At 45.9% G+C, this 22075-nt stretch overlaps 1 protein-coding gene across 1 annotated transcript in view; it reads left to right on the forward strand.

Moving 5' to 3' along the window:
- The window catches only part of EXOC4 (exocyst complex component 4), a 746462-nt gene extending 735746 nt beyond the window's left edge, over positions 1 to 10716 (forward strand). Inside the window, exon 18 of the mRNA XM_049643019.1 lies at positions 10466 to 10716. Coding sequence (XP_049498976.1) covers positions 10466 to 10703 — 238 coding nt within the window. The 3' untranslated portion in view covers positions 10704 to 10716. The remainder of the gene's footprint in view (positions 1 to 10465) is intronic.
- The last annotated feature ends 11359 nt before the right edge of the window (positions 10717 to 22075 follow it).

Below are 22075 nucleotides of genomic sequence, written 5' to 3' on the forward strand. Positions count from 1 at the left end.
ACAGAATCCAAAACAGGCTCCAGGCTCTGAGCTGTCAGCACAGAGCCCAACATGGGGCTTGAAATTGCAAACTATGAGATCATGACCTGAGCCAAAGTCAGATGTTAACCGACTGAGCCATCCAGGGACCCTGGATTTTTTTTTTTTTTTAATTTTTATTGTTTATCTTATTTTTGAGAGAGGGAGAGAGAGAGTGAGCGACCAGGGGAGGTGCAGAGAGAGAGGGAGACACAGACCTGAAACAGGCTCCAGGCTCTGAGCTGTCAGCACAGAGCCCACTGTGGGGCTCGAACTCACGGACCGTGAGACCATAATCTGAGCCAAAATCGGACGTTTAACCGACTGAGCCACCCAGGCACCCTGCATTGTATTTTTTACAGTGTGGATAAAAGAAACTTCTTGAAGCCAAGGACTATACCTCTGTAACTTTCTCTGTTACACAGTTGTCCCCCCTATCCACAAGAATACGTTCTAAAACCCTGCCATAGATGCCTGAATCCACAGATAGCACTACCCTATATATACTATCTTTTTCCTGTACGTAATACCCATGGCAAAGTTTAATTGTAAGTTAGGCACAGTAAGAAATAAACCACGATAACTAATAATAAAATAGAACAATTGTAGCAGTACACTGTAATAAAAGTTATGTGAATGTGGTCTCTCTCTCAGAATAGCTTGTACTGTAACTCATTCTTCTTGATGCTGGGAGATGATGAAATGCCTACGTGATGAGATGAAACGAGGTGAATGACACAGGCATTGTGACCCAGCGTCAGGCTGCTGTTGACAATATATCAAGAGGAGAGTCATGTGCTTTCGGACCGTGGTCGACCGCGGGTAACTACTACCGCAGAAAAGCGAAACCGTGGATAAGGGGGCACGACTGTATTAACTTTTAAGATGTCATGAGAGCTTCCTAAGTGTTAGGGATAATAATACTAGATTTTCCTTTGAAGAAATCCTTTGCATTATTTATTGAAAAGTTGATAATTACTTAAAACTGAAAAAGCCAGGGGGCCTCCGAATTATTTTTATTGTGCCTGTGTCAGCAGCTGTTTCCCAGATTGCTGATCTGGGAAGTATAAATAATATACAGTATAAGGGCCTTGTGCTAATTGGTAAACAGTATGTAGCTTTGAGGCCACCAAAGTACAGAATGCTGTCTTCTTTTATCAACCTATGATATTTGATAAATTATTTTTTCAAATTGAAAAAACTCTCTAAAGTGATATTCAGCACAGCATAACTCTCCTTAACCTGGATTCACCTTTTGATAATCAAAAGAGCATTTACAGGAGCATGAGACAAACACAATTATGAAAGTAAAATGAAGGACCTAAATAAAAAATCACAGAACAAGAGGGTAATTCTATTCACTCTTTCATATTTCATTATTTGATAACATCAGAAGATGAATCCATCAGAATTGCTTTGGCAAGTGCAAACAGAAATGTGCTTGATCAATATTTATTAAAACCTTCAAAATGGGAGAAGGAGTTGAGCAGACTTCTTAATGGACTGAATAATTATTCATACAAATGGGGTTTGACCGAAGGCAGTGCCAGACCAAAGAGACACAGTTTTAATTGTACTGAATTTAAAATGCTGATCTTCCTCCAGCCCTGCTGTAGAAAACTTAATTTAAAAAATTATCTGATGGAGCAGAGAGTGACATACGAATCCTTAAGTTGTAGAGGAGGAAATTTCAGCCACGGATATTATAAATTCAGAAGGTGTTCGAAGGTGGGGAGCAAAATTTCTAGCTGAGGGAACAAGAAGAAATTTTCTTCCCATCTCAGCGACTGTAAGCGAGCTTGGGAGAGAGTCATCGCGTCAAGTGACGGGCCGCAGAGGAATTCCTTTGTTTTGAATGGTTGTATTTTCTGGAGAGAAATAAAGCACAGCTCTGGCGGCCGCTATCAAGAATATCGGGATAGGTTCCTGAAAGGAAGGGACACGGCCAACTTTAGCTTTTAACATCTCCTCTGGAGAGACACCCCCCCGTGCTACTGAAGCGTGGTGGTTATCAGAACCGGGCCGATAGGAAACTGCCATTTACACGTAGCGCTATTGGTGAAGGCAGGGATGTGTGTGCCGCTTTATATGAAGAAAATGTAGGTAGATGACCGATCGGCGAAGCCGGTGCAAGCCTTAGCACAGCAGACTCTCAGGGTCTCACTGCCTCCTGAATGATTTTCTACTGCCACCAGCTGAGGGAATTTCTACACTGTCTTTTCTAAAGACCATACTTCTCCCGGGATGTCCTGATCAGAACAGAACCCTGTGCACAATCCGATGTAAGAAATGTCAACACACACACACACACACACACACACACACACACACACACAAAACTGTCCCTATCGAACGTAAATCTAATTCTGCCACTAACTCCCCAAAAATTATTTAGCTTTTCTCTACCTGAGTTTTCCCATTCCTGAGATGGAAGTAACTTCGCCTATTTCAAATTAGAATTTTCAATCATGTCTATAATAAACTCTAAGCTCCTTTGAAGGGGAAGACAAATGAGAGCAATTATATTATATTTTTGAATAAACTAATTTATTCTTCTGACACACAGGATTACCATCCATTTTATTATTGGTCTGGAAAGTACACATCGGAGCTAAGTTTACGCTTGTTCGGGATGTTTCCAAATCAGTCACTGCTGCGTCTTGCCTGCTGCAGTTTAGGGAAAATCAGCATCAGCTAATTCTGATGGAAGCCCAGGCAGAGGACGCTGTAAAGGTTTTAAAATCAAAAACTGCTTAAATAGCGTCTGCTCTAACCTCTTTGTTTTTCATATGGGAAGCAGAGGTCCAAAGAGCCAACAGCATTTGCCCCAGGTCACACAGCTAGTTAGAGGGGAGGGAAAGACTTAACCAGAATCTGAGCTTAGTTGATCTCTTGAGTATTTACTTCTCTAAGTCTTCCTGCTGTAACCACCTCTTAATTATTTATGGGATGCTTATCCAGTTTATGGATTATTCACTTCCTTTCCTTTCTCTTTTTCCATTTCCCTGCCTATTACCATGTATGCCATTGAGTGAACAGAGAAAACAGGAGTTGAATGTTTTCCCCGACAGTTTAGTGACCCATCTACTACTGAGTTTTTTGGGTTTTTTTTTTTTTATTAAAGTTCTCAAAATGCTTCCTCTGTTGGCTAAAAAGAATTGGGGGAGGCTACTGGCGATACTAAGTTCTATTCGGGTAAGATTTTCCTCCTTCAAACCTTAATATTTAAGAAGTCAGCTTCAGTGCCTAATTCTCTTGTTGACATCAACACTATCATTATCTTTGGAAGGACTAGAGGAGAAAGTCTTCACAATGAAATTACGTAATTATCCCTCTTCCTCCAGGAAGTAACCAGTCAGAAGGGCAGCCAACTTTTGGAAAGAACGGTCACCTTGTCCATTTCCTGCTCGGGGGCGGGGGGGGGGGGGGGGGGCGCAAAAAGCGAGAAATAGAGAGGTGACAAAGTGAAAAAGCCAAAACTCGTTTCTGTTAACTCTTGAATGCCGACTTGACAATATGACTTCATTATTTGTGTTAGAGCTCTGAATTCCCAGATCAAACCCACTGTTATTCAAATATATCTACATCGCCTGGGTGGCTCAGTCAGTCGAGTATCCAACTCTTCATGTTGGCTCAGGTTATGATCTCACAAACCGTGAGATCGAGCCCCACGTCCAGCACCGCACTGACAGCACAGAGCCTGCTAGGGGATTCTCTCTTCTCTCTGCCCCTCCCCCACTCATGTTGTGTCTCTCTCCCTCTCTCTCTCTCTTTTCCTTCTTTCTCTCTCCCCCTCAAAACAAATAAACTTTAAAAAAAAAAACAGCTACAGGGTTTGTAAATGAATTTTGAGTTGCTACAATACTGGCTTGTCCCGTTACAACGGAAGGCAGAGGCGTTGAGTTAGTGTGTGAATTTTATTTAGCTCATCTGACTTAAATCGTGACTAAAATTTGCTATACAGGTATTCTTTGCAGTTAGTGCTTTTTTACAGTTTCCAATATTTCCATGTTATGGTGGCTTTGCAGTGCGAACGGGGTTCAGAGTCCTTGATCTTGAGGCCACAGATGAATCAGTGATGCTCACTGTAGCTCAGTGTGCTCATCTGGGCGATGTGGATGATTGCACTTCCTACTGGAAAGGGTTGAATATGCCAGTGCACCTAAAAGCTAAACATTAATGTGACCTCAGTCCGGACAGATTCTAACACCCGGCATGAGACATAGCTGGGTATCCCTGACAAATGCAGTTTTCCTTCAAGGGTTTAGGACTCTGAACCCCACCCCATAAAGGGAAGCAGATGGCAGATGTCTCCCGGGGACTTTGGCAGCCCCCAATCAGCACCTTCTTTCCACCCCCACCCCCAGGCTTTGGGGACCGACCACCTGCGGTTGCTGTGTGGGAATGACAGGTTGTATTGTGGCTTTCTTTCCTCAGTTTACACAGAAGAGAGCTGAGACTGTTTGCAAGATCTTTCAGAGAGGCAGTGGTATCTTTTACGATGAGTATGGCAGAGTGGGAGGTAGAACCCCCAGGGTTGAGAGACTAGAATGCTCCTTCTTGTTTATAGAAATTTCTGAAGAGCTCTTTTTTTTTTTAATCTTTTTAATGATTATTTATTTTTGAGAGAGAGAGAGAGAGAGAGTGTGAGCAAGGGAGGGGCAGAGAGACAGGGAGACACAGAATCCGAAGCAGACTCCAGGCTCTGAGCCGTCAGCACAGAGCCCGACACGGGGCTCGAACCCATGAACTGTGAGATCATGACCTGAGCCGAAGTCAGAGGCTTAGCCGACTGAGCCACCCAGGTACCCCCTGAAGAGCTCAGAATAAGAAAAGTATTCACACTCAAAATATACAAAAATATCAGTACAGTTTGCTTATACATATGTTCAGACCTATGTGCATTAAAAACCAATAAATAGGTGAAAAATGGTTTCACTTCATGAATATTAAAAGCATATGAGGAAGTAGGTGCTGCCATGGGTTGTTGGTAGGAAGCTAACTGATGCAGATTTTTTGTAGAAAGCAGTTTGGCAGCATTGCTGGAGTCCGGAACAGTATACTTACCTTTGACTAAATCTGCTCTGGAAATCCGTCCTCAGGAAAGAAAGTTTTTTTGGTGGGTTTTTTTTTTTTTTTTTTTTTGCTTTTAACGTTTATACGTTTATTCCTTTTTAAGAGACAGAGCACAAGTGGGGGTGGGGCAGAGAGAATCCGAAGCAGGCTCCGGGCTCAGCTGTCAGCACAGAGCCCAACGCAGGACTTGACCCCACAAGCCCTGAGATCATGACCTGAGCCGAAGTTGGACGCTTAACAGACTGAGCCACCTGCCCTAGGAAAGAAAGTTTTTAAAATTAGAAACAAAGTGTCCAATAGGCTGTCAACCCAAATATTTCAACTGTAATAGAGAAACTGGTAGAGCATTACTTACATATGGAAAACAAAAACGTGACGAAAATGTGCAAACGGGGTATGTCTTTATGGTAGAATTATAGAAGTACTCTTTTAACTGCTTAATCTTCGTATTTAGTCTGTATAGTCTATACGACATGTATATTTCCCAGTCAGCGAAAGATGAAATTGACTTCATTTTAAAACTTTAAGAAGGGGGCGCCTGGGTGGCTCAGTCAGTTAAGCGTCCGACTTTGGCTCAGGTCATGATCTCGTGGTCCGTGAGTTCGAGCCCCGCGTCGGGCTCTGTGCTGACCGCTCAGAGCCTGGAGCCTGTTTCAGATTCTGTGTCTCCCTCTCTCTGACCCTCCCCTGTTCATGTTCTGTCTCTTTCTGTCTCAAAAATAAATAAACGTTAAAAAAAAATTTTTTTTTAATAAAACTTTAAGAAGATCTGCCCAACTTACCAACATGCCCTTCCTATCCTTACTTGTATAAATATTTGCCCACGGGATCAATGAGGAGAAAGAGTTGCAGTTCAATGCCATTAAAATAAGAAGAAAAAAAAACACAAGCACAGCCCATTGAAAAAGGGAACATGAGGAAGATACAAGGAAATAATCTGCCTGCACCAGAACAAAGCATGAATGTTGTCCTATTCTGGACGCGGTCCAGGAGACCAGCCTACGTGACATCACCCCACCGCTTTCCTGTCCCTCCACCCGCCTCCCTCTCCACTCAGGCCACTTTGGGAAATGCCGCCCGAAGGTGCACAGCAAAGAGAGAGAGAAACCAACCACGGGAGGAAACCACCTCCTCATAGAATGTTCCATCCATCGGGGTGACATGCAACTCCAGTTTCCAGAATAAGATATTTGGGCCACGTCTAGCAATTGGGCCCCGAATGTTATGGGCTATGAAGAGACTTGCCGTACAAGTCATGAGCCAGAAAATGCCTAAATCAGATGTGTGTTCACTGATCCCATCCTGGCAGCGGAGTGCATATCTACTAGAACCATGATGCCCAGAAGCCATGGCTGCTATTGTAATGCTTGATGATAAAGATCAAGCTTTCATTTTCCTGGGGCCTCAATAAGTGCTGGTGAATTATTTATCCCAGTTGGGTTACATGATTTCCTTTCAGCATGTCGGTGTTCATCATGGAAGCCCATTCTAATTGTAAAGTTTGGGGCATTTTCCTGTTTTCTCCTTGGGGCACCTTGTAGCACCCTTTCTCTATCTCCAATTGCAACTGTTGCTATGCTGATTTAATGTAGCCTTTGCTACTGGGTGCTGTTCTGCAAGATGAATGAATTTCATTCCATCTTTAAATATTTATGTTTCTTTATGATCTAATATATCACCGTGGTTATGGGTAATTTTTTTTTTTTCCCCTAACTACAGAAAAAACACCATCAGTTACCTGTCGATTTTGTTTAATAACTCAGCTTTGCAATTCTGGGGCCCGGTTCATCGGAGGCTCTCGAGGACTCTTTTAGTCTTCGAGTCCACTTCAGAACGTCATTCTGGGATTTATAAAGGTCTTCACTGCACAGAAGATATTGAAACATTAAGGACTCAAGTGGCACGCCCTTTATCACTTATCCCGCTGAAGGATCCAGGACTAGAAATCCAGGCATCTTTGGTTGCTTCCTCCCAGCATGGAACAGTGGTCTCTGTAGAAAACCGGCCAGTATCTCTGGAAACAAATTTCATCAGATGTTTCAAAAGAAATCCAATTTCATCTGGTTAGACGGGCTCAAGGTTACCTCTTAAGATAAGCGATGAAAATATCAACGTCATAATACAGAGAAAGCCAGTTCCTTTGGTTTAATCTCAGTGAAAAGCATCACCATCCCTGATGTTTTTAGGTCCTTGGCTCAAGGAGATGGGCGGCAGTGGTTCTGTAACTCTTTGCACACCAGAGAGACTCCGGCTCAAAGTCCTTTGGGAATCACAATGGCTGGGGTGGGTCCTAATGAATCTGTACTTTTCATAAGCTCCCAAGCACTTTCTAGTTGGAGAACCACCAGTTAAGAACTGCAACCACCAAATCTCTTCTGGCTTTGAAAGAAGCCTGAGCCCCAAATGCTCTCTCGTCCCATTTGGTAAGTCTAGATTCAAACATGTTTTCTTGAGCATGTTTTAAAATGCCTCCTCAGGTAGGTCCCTAAATGGACAGCTCTCTCCCTCATCTGTGCATCTAAGGGAACCCGAATTCTGTGATACAGGGCTTCATTTGTCAAAACAGGGGCTCATGTCAGGGAGGAAGCCATGGTGTGCCAAGGGACATGCAGAGCCATGGGAAAAATATGATGTGTCTTCCTACAGCGTCAAGCTTCTCTTTAAAATAGTATTTTTAGGGGCGCCTGGGTGGCTCAGTCGGTTAAGCGTCCGACTTCGGCTCAGGTCATGATTTTGCGGTCCGTGGGTTTGAGCCCCGCATCGGGCTCTGTGCTGATGCCTCAGAGCCTGGAGCCTGTTTCAGATTCTGTGTCTCCCTCTCTCTCTCTCTCTGACCCTCCCCCGTTCATGCTCTGTCTCTCTCTGTCTCAAAAAGAAATAAACGTTAAAAAAAAATTAAAATAGTATTTTTAAGTTACAACAGATGCGTTGTGGAGTAGGGGTGGTTCACACGGGTTTTGTACTGAACATGAAACTTCTGAAAAGTTCCAGACTGTATCTGATATTGGGCTCCCAGAAGTCTGCAGGTTAGAGTTAATTTGACTCTCCTATTAGAAGCACCTCTGTCTACATTCAAGGTTACCTTTGACCAGTGATTTCCAACTGTGTGGTTCCAGGAGGTTAAAGTGAACCATCATTTACAGAAAATTAGCCCCAAGAGAGGGCTAACCCTCTACACAAGGATGTTGAACCGTTTGCTGCCTAGAGTACTCGTAAACCTGCCAATATAAGATGAGCACTTACCCGCCACTATTTAGGAAATATTCACAAAAGGGTATTCTTTTTTTTTTTTTTTAAGAGTGTGTTAATTAGAAAAGGAGGTTTAGCAGGGCAGGAAAAGGAGCTAGCCACGTGAAAGGACACCCTTACTGACCACATTCCCATTGGAGCAAAAATGCATAAAATATTCTTGAAATTATGAGCTCCTAGAATGTATTCCTCACTATAAGGATGGCTTACTTCTCCCAGAGGATGTTCTTTTTATCAAGATGTTCTTGGTGAACAAGAGGCAAACTCAAAGCTCAAATCCAATAACCCTGGTAGATCTGTAAGATCCCTTCATCTCTGGAATTGCCTTGGGCCTTCTGCCGTGGTCTGTCCCTCCATTGAGGCAAAGCTGCCTTTCCTGTCAGAAAGAAGGAAGTAAACTGCCTGGGAAGGCTCCTCTGTCCTTTGCCTAACCAGCTGTGATAGCATTGCTTGGCTCAGAGCCTGCGCTCAGCTTTACCTCCTGGGTAATTGGTAGTAGCTGTGAAAGTCCGAGCCTCAGTATAGACCCGGTGAGGAACAATATGGTGGTGTAATAATGTGGGTGTTGAGAAGAGCAAATGGCTGCCTTCCCCTTTCCTGACTCCCACCTCCCCCATCCTGCTTCTGCATTACTGGAGACTCGCAGTGATGCACGTTTCTCTTACAGGAGCTGCTCTTCTCTCCTCCACCCAGGCTAATGGCCTTGCAGCCAAATGGATCTCAAGTCCCCAACTTTTTGCTAGAATTATAACCAATTCCCTCCCAGACCATTCTGTAGTACTGTTGTCACATGTACCTTCCAGAAGCACAACTTGGATGGTGCTTCTGCTCCCAACAGAACCTTGAGAGCTGAGGGAGGGAGGTCCTTTATTGAACTGACTAGGTCTGTGGTTCTTTATTAATTTAACTAGCCTGATCATCAAATAGTCTGTCTTCTGACTTCAGCTGCCTTTTCCCAAAACTCTGGTTTTTAGCTGCCATCCCCAGGCTGACCAGAGGCCTCTTCCCAGGAGGAATCTTTGCTTCTGCTCTTCTCTTTTCCCTTAGTCTAGAATTTCTTTCCTGGAAGCCCTGCCTGACAATATTCTACCCCATCCGAAGTCTTCCTTGAATCTTCACCTTCCCCTCCACATGGTGGGCTTTCTCCTTCCTCCGCTATAAATTCATAACATTTATACTTCCCTCCTGTCAATTGGAACATTGTTCTTGTCTTTTTCTGTGAACAAGGAGCATTGGACTGAGAGTCAGAAACAGGTGCATATCCTGCCACAGTCCCTCTCTTCTCTGTGACATTAGACAAGTCCTGTCACTTTGCCATGTTTCAGTTTCCTTTTTGGAAAAAAGGGAGTTATGGCCCCCTAGGTGTAGTGAAGGATAAATGACACATTACGTGGAAATTCACTTTGCCAACAGAAACACAATCATGGTCTCTCTACTTCTCATTATCTTTCCAACTCATCTCTGAGCTGTTTGAGGAAAGAGGCTATGTCTTGCTCATCATTATATACTTCTATTACTATCATGACTTTATTAATACATTATTATTATCTGTGATGATAATAATAGCTAATATTTATGGAGCATGTATGTTTGTTGGACACCATTCCAAGTGCTTTATATGGATGAATTCATTCTTCTGATAACTCTAAAAGGTATTATTGTCCCACCTTATGGAGGAGAAAAGCATACACTGCACAGAACCTCCAGTGAGTGAGTGAATGGATGAGGGATTGAATGAGACAAAAATGGTTTTTGCAATGCCTGCCGGCTGATTATTTCTCTTCCTCTTGGTTCCGCCCCTACTTCTTTTTCTTTGGATCTTCCCAAGTAAATGTAACATTAGGGGAAATCTCGAGTGAACGGAGACCCTGAAAGATGTGAGGTCTCCCCGAGTCTTCATTTGGACATGGTCTCGAGAAGAAAGCTCCAGTGAGGTCTAAGAGGACAGAGAATGTGCTTGTCTTGTTCCCCATTATATTCATAGAGCCTAGAACAACAATGCCTAGTGATCAATAAATGTTTATTGAATAAGGTATTTACAAGCAGCATATTCATTACCACTAAAGCCACATAAGTGGCTGACAGTGGAGATGGTGAACAGTATTCCGTCTTGTTTTCTCAGGCAGTATTACGAGATGTTATACAACACGGCCGACGAGCTCCTGAACCTGGTGGTGGACCAGGGCGTGAAGTACACAGAGCTGGAGTACATCCATGCCCTGACCTTGCTGCACCGCAGTCAGACTGGGGTGGGAGACCAGACCACCCAGAACATGAGGCTGCAGCGGCTCAAGGAGATCATTTGTGAGCAGGCTGCCATCAAGCAAGCCACCAAGGATAAGAAAATAACTACGGTTTAATTGGGTGCACTTCTGGGGGAGGGGTGGGGGTGGGGAGGGGCGGTCATTTTTGTTTACTCGGTCACGAGTAACTGCTTCTTTCAGTAGATTTTTACTCTCCTGACCTCGTTGGTTTACAATTCAGCAAAATAAGTCTATGTGTGTTACTTTCTGTCTCTATTACCAAGATCAAATCAGTGGCTTCTCCAAGCCGGCTGTAGTTTTCAACAAATTCTCCTAACCAAAACAAGACCTCTCCAGGGCCAGGGGAAAAAGTTCTTTTATCTCAGTCCCTGAGACAGACAGCTTTCTGTGTAGCAGCTTGTACCCAGGTCCTAGTCAGTGTATCACCTCTGCATTTTTCTTTCTGCTGTCTCAAAACCAAGAGCCATCAAATTAATGACAAAAATGGAAGGTTGAATGGCGATCCAACCCTCTTCTTGATTTTTTTTTCCCCTCTACTTTCCAAGAGAAGATGATGAGTAGAGAACTTTTATTCTCAGTTAAACATTGTTTGGATGTGAGCGCTTCTTAGATGCTTTACTTGCTCTCAATATGAGCCCCTAGGACTTTCTCACCTTAGAAAGGAGCCCTGGTCCACCCAGCTGAGTGCACGGAAGATGAGACAGCATGACGTTCGTCCTCTGTGCACCCACAGCTGAGTCCATTTTCGAGAGTGCTCCCCGGGGTTATGGGCGTTCACCGCTCGTGGCGCACTCGACCCCACCGTGGCTCCCACGTCTCCAAGCGCTCCTGATACTCATGGCTGATAAGTCACAAGAGAAAGCAATGCACTCACCACCCGGGACACGCCTCGGGAGCACGTGGAGAGGAGAGCAGGAAGGACTTTGACCATACACGGTCATGCCTCACGTTGCGATGGTCCAGAATTGTACAGCTTTGGTCTTGGTAGGAAAAGCAGAAAATTAAAAAATGTTTTGAGAAGCTGAAGTGTTGTGTGTTGTCTTTCTCGTGTTCTTTATTCAGCAGACATTCCCTCAGGGCCTAATATGTGCCAGATGCTGCTAGGCAGAGCGTTAGATACTAGACAATGAGGGATACCTTGTTGTCTGCCTTTAAGACAGAGCCCGGACACTGGACTCTGACCAAGACCCTAGTGGGGTGTGCACTCAGGGCTGAGTTAGAAATCAGGGCTGACGGTGGGAATTCAGCAGGCGGCCAGAAGATGGTCTTCCGGAGGGTCCTGGAAGGAGTACTGTAAATCTGTGTGCTTCAGAGGCCTGGTCGGAAAGAAGTTGAACCCACATAGGAGACAACCAAGGAAGAATATCCCGCTTCTAAACAACACCGTAGAAAAGTAGTCTATCCAAGAAGCGGGGGTGGAAGAAGGGAGACGAGGGAACCCAGAGCCGACCTTTTTGGTTTGGAGGTCTCCTCTTAGTGGCTGTGACTTCCCAGCATGGTTTCTGTACCCCCTTCTCCTCCTTCCTTCCGCTCTAGGTGAAGAACCCTGGGGTGCTTATGGGATGCCAGAAGAGCCAGGAGTGCAATTGGTGAGTGCTTAGGAGGGTTTTAGTGGATGTGGAAAGGGACACGGGTTTGGAGGGAGGAGAGATGCCGAGAACACTGAGAACCAGCAGGAAGATGGCCGATGGGCTGCTGCGGGGGAGCGCTTAGAAAAAGGAGAACCCCTGCTTTGCTTCCAATAATGATAGGATTGAAAAATGTCAGTTCTGCACAGAGAAAATGGCCTATGCCTCTTTGTCCAAGACACTCAAGGCGCAGATTTCTTTGTAGGATCAGTCATTTTTTAGGACAACCTATTCATTTTTTAGGACATTTTTTAGGACAAGCCATTGTCCCATTTCAAGGACAACCTATTTTCAAGGACAACCCATGACCTATTCAGTGGACGGTTGAACGAATGCAGATAGAGTGACATCATTCACAGAAGCCCCAGCCCCTCTTCTTGCCTGAATTTTTTCTCAGCCTGACCGTCAGTAGTTTCTGTTTCAAATAGCTTGGGGAGAAAAACCCCAATACAGCCAAGTTGAATTGGCTACCACACCCAATGGTCTTCCTGTCGAGTCATATCCGGGAATGTCTTAGCACTACCGCATTCATTCAGCCAAAAAGATGTAATTGCCCCCTTAGAGCTCAGGGGATAATGGGATTCACGTGGTGGCAGGCAACAGAGGCAGCCCCCTGTGACGTGGAGCTTATCCTTCCACTCCGATCTTGCCCTCCCCAGAGTTTGTACTTGCCACTCCATCCACCAAGACTGGATATCCTTTCGCTTAGGAAGGCATCTCAGAGGATGAAGGACTGAAATCTTCAGCCCGGCCCTCCGTTGCTCTCTTCTGAGCTTTGCCCTTTTGGCACCTCGGGACTGTATCTCGCTGTTCACTGTGCCTCCCTGGCTAGCCAGAGCCATCGGTTGATGGAGCAAATGGATTCCTGCCTCCCGGGTCCCACGAAGGGACTGAGGCCATTGTGTTCCGGATCCTCACTCTGGAACATAGCTGTGGCTGCCTCCCTAGCACCAGGGCGCAGGTATTTCAACCAGAGGGTGTCGGGTCTCCACCAGCCCTAGCTGAACTCCACTGCACTGGAGGCAAATGCGACGAGAAATCTGGCCAAGTGGCTACCCTTGTAGCAGGAGGTGGTAGGAAAACGAGGAAGCGTCCCCATCAACAAGATTGTGCTCGAAAAGCAGAGTGTGTGCCGAAATCCACACCCCTGAGAGCAATTGTCTTAATGTGGCAGGGATGTAAAACAAATTGGGCATCGTTTGAAGGGAGGGTAATGAGGTACCAAGGAGAGGCAAACAAAGTCTTGGCTCAGCAAAGGTCTCGGCTCTGTCCTAATTAGCCGTAGTTGTTATACGAAGTACATAATTAATAAGCGTGTGACCAGATGTGAAATACGGCAGAGTCTCTTCCTGAAACGGAAGTTGTGATGAAGTGCACGCAGCTGGAAGGAGTTGTCCTGATCTGGCTGAGGCGGGCAGCCTGCCTGGAATTTTGAAGAGGTGCACTAAGAGGCACACCACAGGTTTACCCCTGAAAACGACGAATCCTTTTCCAGCTGGGCTGGGCGGTAATGAGATCTAGCTCATTATCACTGGGTGTAATGGGATGCACACGCCACTGGAAGGGAGCTGGAAGTTTCCTCAGCAGTGAACTCGGATGCAAACAAGCAGAGAAGATTCTGCCAACGGGGCCGGGCGTGAGTAGGAGGAAACGTGTACCACGCGAGGACCCGCTTTAACATACCTGCCAAGGACTTGTGTCTGTGGTTAAAAATATTGCCAGGACGTTCACACACCTGGAGCAGGAGCCCCTGGGAAGCTGGGAATGCAGTGACCCGTAAAAGCTGCACGTGTATTTTTTCAGCGTATCTACAACATGCGTATGCACATACAACTGGGGAAAAACGAGGTTGGGGTGCCCGGTGAGTGTAGCTCCCGTTATATACCATCCCTGTTAGAAAAGTGGCCTCAGATTCCTGCTGACTTTGCAATGCATGCTGGAGGAGGAGAGAAATTGGCAGTCTCTTCAGTCCAAATGTACGTACCTAGCAGGCCGAGCTTTCTTTCACTAAGGTTTATTTACTGCGAGCGAGAACCAGGAAAACAGCACCTGGTCGTACTTTTATGATTGCTGTTACGTTATTTTGGATCTCGCTTACTGAGCACTTAATATGTGTCAGGTGCTGTGCTAAATGCTTTACCACGTTATTCCATTTAATCCTCAAGGAATCCTGCGAGATTGTTACTAGTACCGTCCCTACTCTGCGGAAGAAACCAAGGCTCGGTTTAAGACGTGGCCCAGACGGACGCCAACACCGGAGTTCAGACTTGGAACCCCTCTCTTCTCACCCCTTGGGGCAAAGGAGGGACCCGCACATGCTATATTTGAACTCCAACCGATATTCTCTGGTAGTTTAACACCTTCATCGACTGTGTCCTCTCCTGTGGTTCCCAGAGGACTGGATTGGGGACTGCCTTTCCCACTCTCCTCTGCTGCTCCCCAGCTCGCTGTGGCCGATATAGCCACAAAACTCTTGGAAACAAGAACTTTCGGCCCAGGGGCTGAGCCCAGCCAGCTGGAGGCCAAAGATGATCCATACCTGGACCACAGGCCAGAGCACCAGCCAGGTGGCGGCTAAATGCTCAGGTTTTAGAGTCCTCTGTACCTTGGCTCAGAATGTCACCTCCACCTCATATAAGTGGTTTGCTGTGGTATAAGCTGTTAAGCGCCCTAAGTGTCAGTTTCCTCATCTGTGAGATCGGATAATAACAATAATAATAATAATAGCTCTTATCCCACAGTGTTGCGGTATAAAGTAAAAGAGGTGCCTGGCATATAATAATTATCACATATGCATAATAAATATTCTAATGAAAATATTATTATTTTGTCGGTTTCTTTGAGGAGCTATGGGCCCATATCAGAGGACCTGCTCTATGGATGTGGTGTAGGAGTGCAGCCGCCTTGACAGGGTTTGTCAGAAAGGCCTGGGATGTGCTGGGGGGAGGGGGGCGCGGCCAGGATGCTGCTTGTTGTAGGTGGAAGCTGGGCACCCCCACACAGCAATAGTTCTGACTTTGACTTTGTTATTTCCTTGTTGCAGCCCCCTTTGCAACAGGATGACCACCCTCCCGCTGTCTGCTTCCTCGCCCGCTTCCCTTTTAGCGATTAATGAATATGCATCTCATTGCCTGCTGATGTATTATGCGCATCTCATTAAACTCCGAAGGCTCCACCAGCCTTTAGGGACCGAGTCTTAAGGACATCGGTAATGGCCTTCTGCCTGGGATTTGAGTTTGTGGTTACTCTTCCTGCCCGGGCTGAGCAATGTCAGGTCATGGATTTCTAAAATAAGATCGCAAATTGATCTATGAAATTCAGGTGAGAATATGTCTTCCCCGCCCCCCCCTCAAAATCAAATCGAGCCCTGAGCTCCCGCTTACTATTCTCAGCACAAGCCTTTAACTGCAGTCATTTTTCATGGTTTCCTGGTTGGGAGGTAGGGAAGAGCCCCCCCCCCCCCCGCCCTTTGCCTTGTGTCGACATTGTACTGCTAAAGCACGTCAGGAAAACGGGGGTGAAGACAGTATCGTCATCTGTGTATCCTCACTTCACCCCTGCCCTGGACGCCCTCGACGCACGTGGAGCCGCAAGGAATCCACGGCCACCATCTCTTCCCAGCTTTGGGGACCAACTCCAGGTGGGACCATTCTCCCCTCTTTGCTCCAGATGCCAAGGTCTGCCTTCCTTTCCACTGCTGGGAGGTTCTGGACCTTTCAGAACAGCAGCCTGCTTAAGAGAGTTTCCCAAGTGACTCTCCCATACCCCCCTTCTTCTTTCTCTGCCCTGAAACAGGAAGTTTGTTAACCAGACGCCTGGGGGTAAAGAGAGCCTGGGCTTCGGGAGGAGTCCTCAGATAATCTTCCTAGAAGGTGGCAGAAGAAGGGGATGTTCCTTTTATTCTAATCTGGGGTGGAGCGATGACCTCAGTTTCTCAGTAGCGCACCTGTTGTGGATTCGTAAGAGCTGGATCAAACTTGAGACAGCATTTGTCCCCACCATTCCGCTTTTCTGAGTGGTCAAATAAGCTCCAAGAGAAGAAAGGGGGTTACGTAGTGACTTCCAGGGAACCCAGATATGCCCCACACTGTTAAGCTACCAAGTAGAACGGTAGAAGGCAAGGCCCTGCCTTCAGAGATGTGACATGTTCACATGGAAAGAACAGGGCAGTGTACCTGATTTCCTGCTCTCCACCTTCCAGAAATATAATAGGATGGCATTTCCTGGCTCCTTTGGGTTTGGGTGGGATGCTGTGATTCAGTGGCTAAGGAGTTGTGAGGAGAAGTGTGTCATTTTCCAAAGCAATTAATTAGCTGTGGACGACCCTCCAGAGCTCACTGCCCCCACTGCCACAATATCCAGGAATGTTCCAGACAGCAGCCATTCAGCATGCTTGGGTCCCAGGAGGAGGCCAAGGCAGAGCAGAGCCCCAGCTGACCTGCAGTGGATATGTGGTGTAAGCATGGAATGAATCCTTGTTGTAGGCTGTTGAAATTCAGGAGTTGCTTGTCCCCGCAGCATAACCTTGCCTATCCTGACTAGGATGCCCAACAAAGAGGCTGACCATGATGAGAGCAGAGAGAGCGAGGGGCTTTTAAAAAAGGGTGAAATTATTAGCATCAATGAGAACCATTTGAGTGGAGTGATGGGAACAGAAGCCAAATTTAGAGGCTCGAGGGAGAAGAGATGGCTTTGCCCACATCAAGTCCCCCATCAGCACATTTGCACTAGAGATAGAAGCAACAGGGATGTGTTGTTCAGTCAAGGCGTGACCCTGGAGCCACCCACTCTATTTAATGTCTTTTACTTTTTCTGCCCCCTTCCTTGAACTCCGGATACTCCTAGTATTAGTGGGCCATATACACAGGCCTTAGTTCAGTATTTCTGACTATTCATAGGACAGCTTCTATGTACACCCAACACATACAGAGAAAAATAGAGTAGCATAATGAACTGTTTTAAAGCTTGAAAATGCCCAACCCAGAAGCCATGCATCTCTGCTCCTAAATTTTCTCTGAGGTCTGATCATCTTACCGGACCAGCCCCTTTTGCTTTGGAAGCTTGCTATCACAGTGCCATTCAATAACTAGAATTGAGTTTTTATCCCCTGAGAACCCGGGTCCACTCACAAAAAAAAAACAAAAACAAAACAAAACAAAAAAAAAAACATGAAGACCGGCAGAAAAATCTAGTTTTCTGTTTTTCTACCCTCTCTTCAACAGCTCAGAGTTCCTTATATTTCTCTGATGTCCCAGTGGAAGTAAATGTTAATGGTTTTGAAGGAGATCTGAAGATAACAATTTGAAAGTGAAGAAACATAACACTGAAATGCCGTTAACTCAGCTAATTTTAAGGACAAATAAAACTCAAGGTACTAGGCCTTTTGGTACGTGCAAAGCTATAGTTCCCTCATCTGCAAGATAGCAAGCGTTCAACTATTTTCACAGGGGCTATAGAAATTCTTAAGTTTTGCAGGTTTATTAATACATCCTTTGCTTGAATTTCTATTTCCATGTTTCCTAGGTACAGATAGTCATGGCACAGGTCGTGCCCCATCCGACCCCGGAGGCGGTTGCACACTGTCCCAGACCCAACTCAGAGTTCAGAAGGGAAGTAAGAACGTCTCACCCCTCCCCTGAGGACTGATTTTCTTTGTCCATTCTGGCTGCTGTAATAAAGTACCAGAAACTAGGTAGATGATACGCAACAGAAATTCATTTCCCACAATTCTGGGAAGCCTAAGATCAACGCACTGGCAGATTTGGTGTTTAGTGAGAGAGCCCACTTTCTGGTTCCTAGAAGGCACCTTTCCACTGTGTCCTCATGTGGTGGAGGGTGTCAGGAAGCTCTGTGGGGTCTCTTTGTTAGGGGCACTGATCCCATTCACGACCCCCGTTCACCCTCATGACCTAAGTGCATCCCAAAGGCCCCACCTCCTCATCCCATCACACTGGGGATGAGGATTTTAACATGTAAATTTTAGGAGGACACAAACATTAAGGCCATGGCATGTATCTAAACCAATTTGATGTTTGTATTTGTCAGATTACTTTAGTAAACATCAGTAGAGCCTTCAGCCATATATCCCCACAACTTTGCCGGCAGGTAGTATGTGACAGTGTAAGCAGGCCACGGGCAACATTTATTAGCAACCTCATTAGCAAGAATGAAAGTCATCTTTCAACATGCTCTGTAAGTTCAATGAATTCCCCACTCTCTGTGCCTACTCTCCAACCACCACTGTTACTAGAACATTCATTCCAAGGCAAACACAGCAATGTTTTGTCAGCAGGATCCACCTCACCTTCTAGTCAGATCTGGAGACAGAGTTCTCTGTTAGTTATAGGGGATCCGGGTCCTAGAGTCTAGTTCCATAGCTGTATGTCCTGGGTTTACTTATTTTTAAGCTCCTTCATGAAAAGGTGGTAAAGCCTATAAAGTCTTACCAGCCAAGCGCATGTCTTGAACACATTTCACCATCCACTTCTAACCCCTCTCATGTTTAGGCTTTCCTGCCCCTCATGAATATCCCGCCCTTCAGATGGAGAGCCAGTTCCTCCAATGCCGCACGTTAGGACATGTAATTGTCTCCTTCCTGGCCGTGGACATGGCTTTGCACTAAGTGGTCCACGCGACCATGGGACATGCGACTTGAATTTGTAAGGCAGGACCCAGGGTCTAGTCCCAGCCTGCCTCCAAGCACAAGGGCACTGACTAGGTGTCCTCCTCCCCCACCCCACCACACACACACACACACACACACACACACATACACACACAAAAGCCAGCCTCAGCCCCAGTCATGTAGCTCTTCTCTGACCCACTGAGCACTCCACCCCCACTTACCCACAGTCACAAAGCCTGGTCCGGAGGCCCCATGAACTGGTACACAGAACCCCCAAACCTAACCCCTGTTGCTGCTGCACACTGGCTCCCTCTCCAAGGGTATGGAGCTTTGTACCCTTATCACACCATCTACCTTATGCTATTAATACCCAGGGCCGTGCCACCAGGTTATTAATAATGTATAGCTACAGCCCCTGACTTAGTTAGGCTACAAACAGCCCTTATTTGCATGATTAGCTCTTACCTTACTGATTAGGAAGTTTCATCCTGCCCCCAAAACCTACTCTTTCTGAATGCACATCTCTTTCAAAGGGAGCCAGGCTTTCTAAAATGCATCTCAAATCCAAATAAAAAAGAATCGACAGCAACAACAACAAAGAGAGGCTTGTTGTTTTCCTTAAGGAATGAGAAGAGAGGAGCTTAAGAAGGTTTTTAAATGTTCAGTGCCATGCTTATCGAAGGAGCTAAAAGTAGCTATGGCTGTCAAGGGGCACTTGGGGGATAAAAGGTTGTCCTAGGGCACCTGGGTGGCTCAGTTGGTTAAGCGTCTGACTTAAGCACAGGTCATGATGTGATGGTTTCATGGGTTCAAGCCCCACATCAGGCTCTGTGCTCTGAGCCTGCTTGGGATTCTCTCCCTCTCTCTCTCTCTCTCTCTCTCTCTCTCTCTTTCTCCGCCACCCCTCCTCCGCCTGTACTCTCTCTGTCTCAAAATAAAGAAAAAAAAAAGCATGATGACTCCCTTACCTCCTCCTGGTCTCTGCTTGGATTTCATCTGAGTCCTTTACTGACTACCGGTTTAAAATAGCAGCCACTCTCCCATACCCTTTCACCCTTTTCTGCTTAATTTTCTCCAGAGCATTTATCACATTCTGATGTCCTATAGAATTTAGTTGTTAATTAATTTTTTTATCTTTACCAACTGAAATATACATTTTATGAGGGCTGGGATTTTTTATATCCTTGTTCTCTGGATTCCCAATACCTACTAGACCAGTCCCTGGAACATAGTAGATCGTCAAGAAACATTTTTTACACTATGTGTTAACTAACTTGGATTTAAATTTAAAAAAGTAATAAAGAGAAGGAGGCGCCTGGGTGGCTCAGTCAGTTAAGCATCCGACTTCGGCTCAGGTCATGATCTCACGGCTCTCGTGAGTTCACGACCCACATCGGGCTCTGTGCTGACAGCTCGGGGCCTGGAGCCTGCTTCAGATTCTATGTCTCCCTCACTCTCTCTGCCCCTCCCCTGCTCACGATAGAGAGAGAGAGAGAGATAAGGAGACACCAGGGATGTTCACACACAGAAAAGGCTATGTGAGGACACAGTGAGAAGGTGGCCGGCCATCTGCGCTTCTCACCAGACATTTACCCTGCTGGCCCCTTGGTCTTAAACTTCCAGCCTCCAGACTGTGAGAATATAAATTTCTGTCATTTAAGCCACCCAGTCTGTGGGGTTTGGTTGTGGCAGGCTGGCCAGCTGATACAATCTACAACACAGAAAATGAATGAATGAATGAATGAATGAATGAATGAATGAAACATTTTTAGAATGAATGTAGGGGTGAAGAATGAATAGAATTGCAGGACATGATCATTGGTTGGCTGGGAGGGGGTGAGGAGGAGGAAGTGATAAAGGAGCAAAGAAAGGTTCCCAGGTTTCTAGCGAGTTAACGCAGGGGGTGGTGGGTCAGCCAACGAGACAGGGAAGAGCATGTGGCGGGGGAGAAGCAGGGTTGCAAGTGAAGGAGCGAGTGGATAAATTTGAAGCCATTGTTCCAAAGCTCATGTGCGTGACTCAGCAATTTCTCTTCTAGATATTTGTTTGCTAATCAGAAGAACAGGAAATGCTGTACACTGAGAGGATCTGCTTCCGTATGGCCAGCTGGCACACCACCAGACAACTAGGAACCCCATCCAGTGCTGCCCAGGACAGACCCCTTAGTCCCGGCTCCCTAAGAAGATCTGTGAGAGCCCCATGTAGATGCTGCAGAAGAGTCAGGGTCTAGCTCTGGTCCTTGGCTTAGCCTAAGGCATACTCTCACAGGAGCCCTTGGCTCACTCTTCCAGTTACATACTGCTGGACGATGAACTAACCCAACCTAGTAGTTTAATCACTTTATTATACCTCCTGGTTCTTTGACTTCAGAGTTTGAGCAGAGATTAGTTGGGCAATTCTTCTGTTCCATGTGGCATCTACCAGGGTCACTCAGGGGTACTGAGTTGTCAGCCGGGCTAGTCTGGAGGATTCAAGATGGTTTTACTCGCATGACTGACATGGTGGCAGGAATGGCTCTAAGGGTCCCTCCCTGCATTGTCTCAGAGCCTCTCCGTGTGGCTCTCAAGCAGGGTAGTTGGACTTTTTACATGATAGCTTAGGGCACCAAGACACCAAAACAGAAGCTGCCAGTTCTTTTAAAAGCTAGCCCTGAGGGACACCTGGGTGGCTCAGTTGGTTAAGCGTCCGACTTCGGCTCAGGTCGTGATCTCATGGTTCGTGAGTTCAAGCCCCACATAAGACTCTCTGCTATCAGCACAGAGCCCTCTTTGGATCCTCTGTCCCCCCCTCTCTCTGCCCTTCACCCAGCTGCATTCTCTCTCTTAGAAATAAATAAATATTGGGGCACTTGGGTGGCTCAGTTGGTTAAGTGTCTGACTTCGGCTCAGGTCATGCATGATCTCACAGCTCATGAATTCGAGCCCCGTGTCAGGCTCTGTGCTGACAGCGCAGAGCCTGGAGCCTGCTTTGGAGTCTGTGTCTCCCTCTCGTTCTCTGCCCCTCCCTCACTTGTGCTCTGTCTCTCAAAAATAAGTAAACATTTAAAAAATTGTTAAATAAGTAAATATTAAAAAAAAAAAAAAAAAAAAGGCTAGCCCTAAAACTAGCTTTGCATCACTTTGGTCATCCTCTAAAGGTCAAAAGGTAATAGGCCAGTAATAGATCCCCCCTCTCTATAGGAGGAAGATCAAAGGATTTTCAGCCATCTTTAATCT

The sequence above is a fragment of the Panthera uncia genome, chromosome A2, assembly GCF_023721935.1.
Source record: "Panthera uncia isolate 11264 chromosome A2, Puncia_PCG_1.0, whole genome shotgun sequence".
NCBI classification, from domain to species: domain Eukaryota; kingdom Metazoa; phylum Chordata; class Mammalia; order Carnivora; family Felidae; genus Panthera; species Panthera uncia.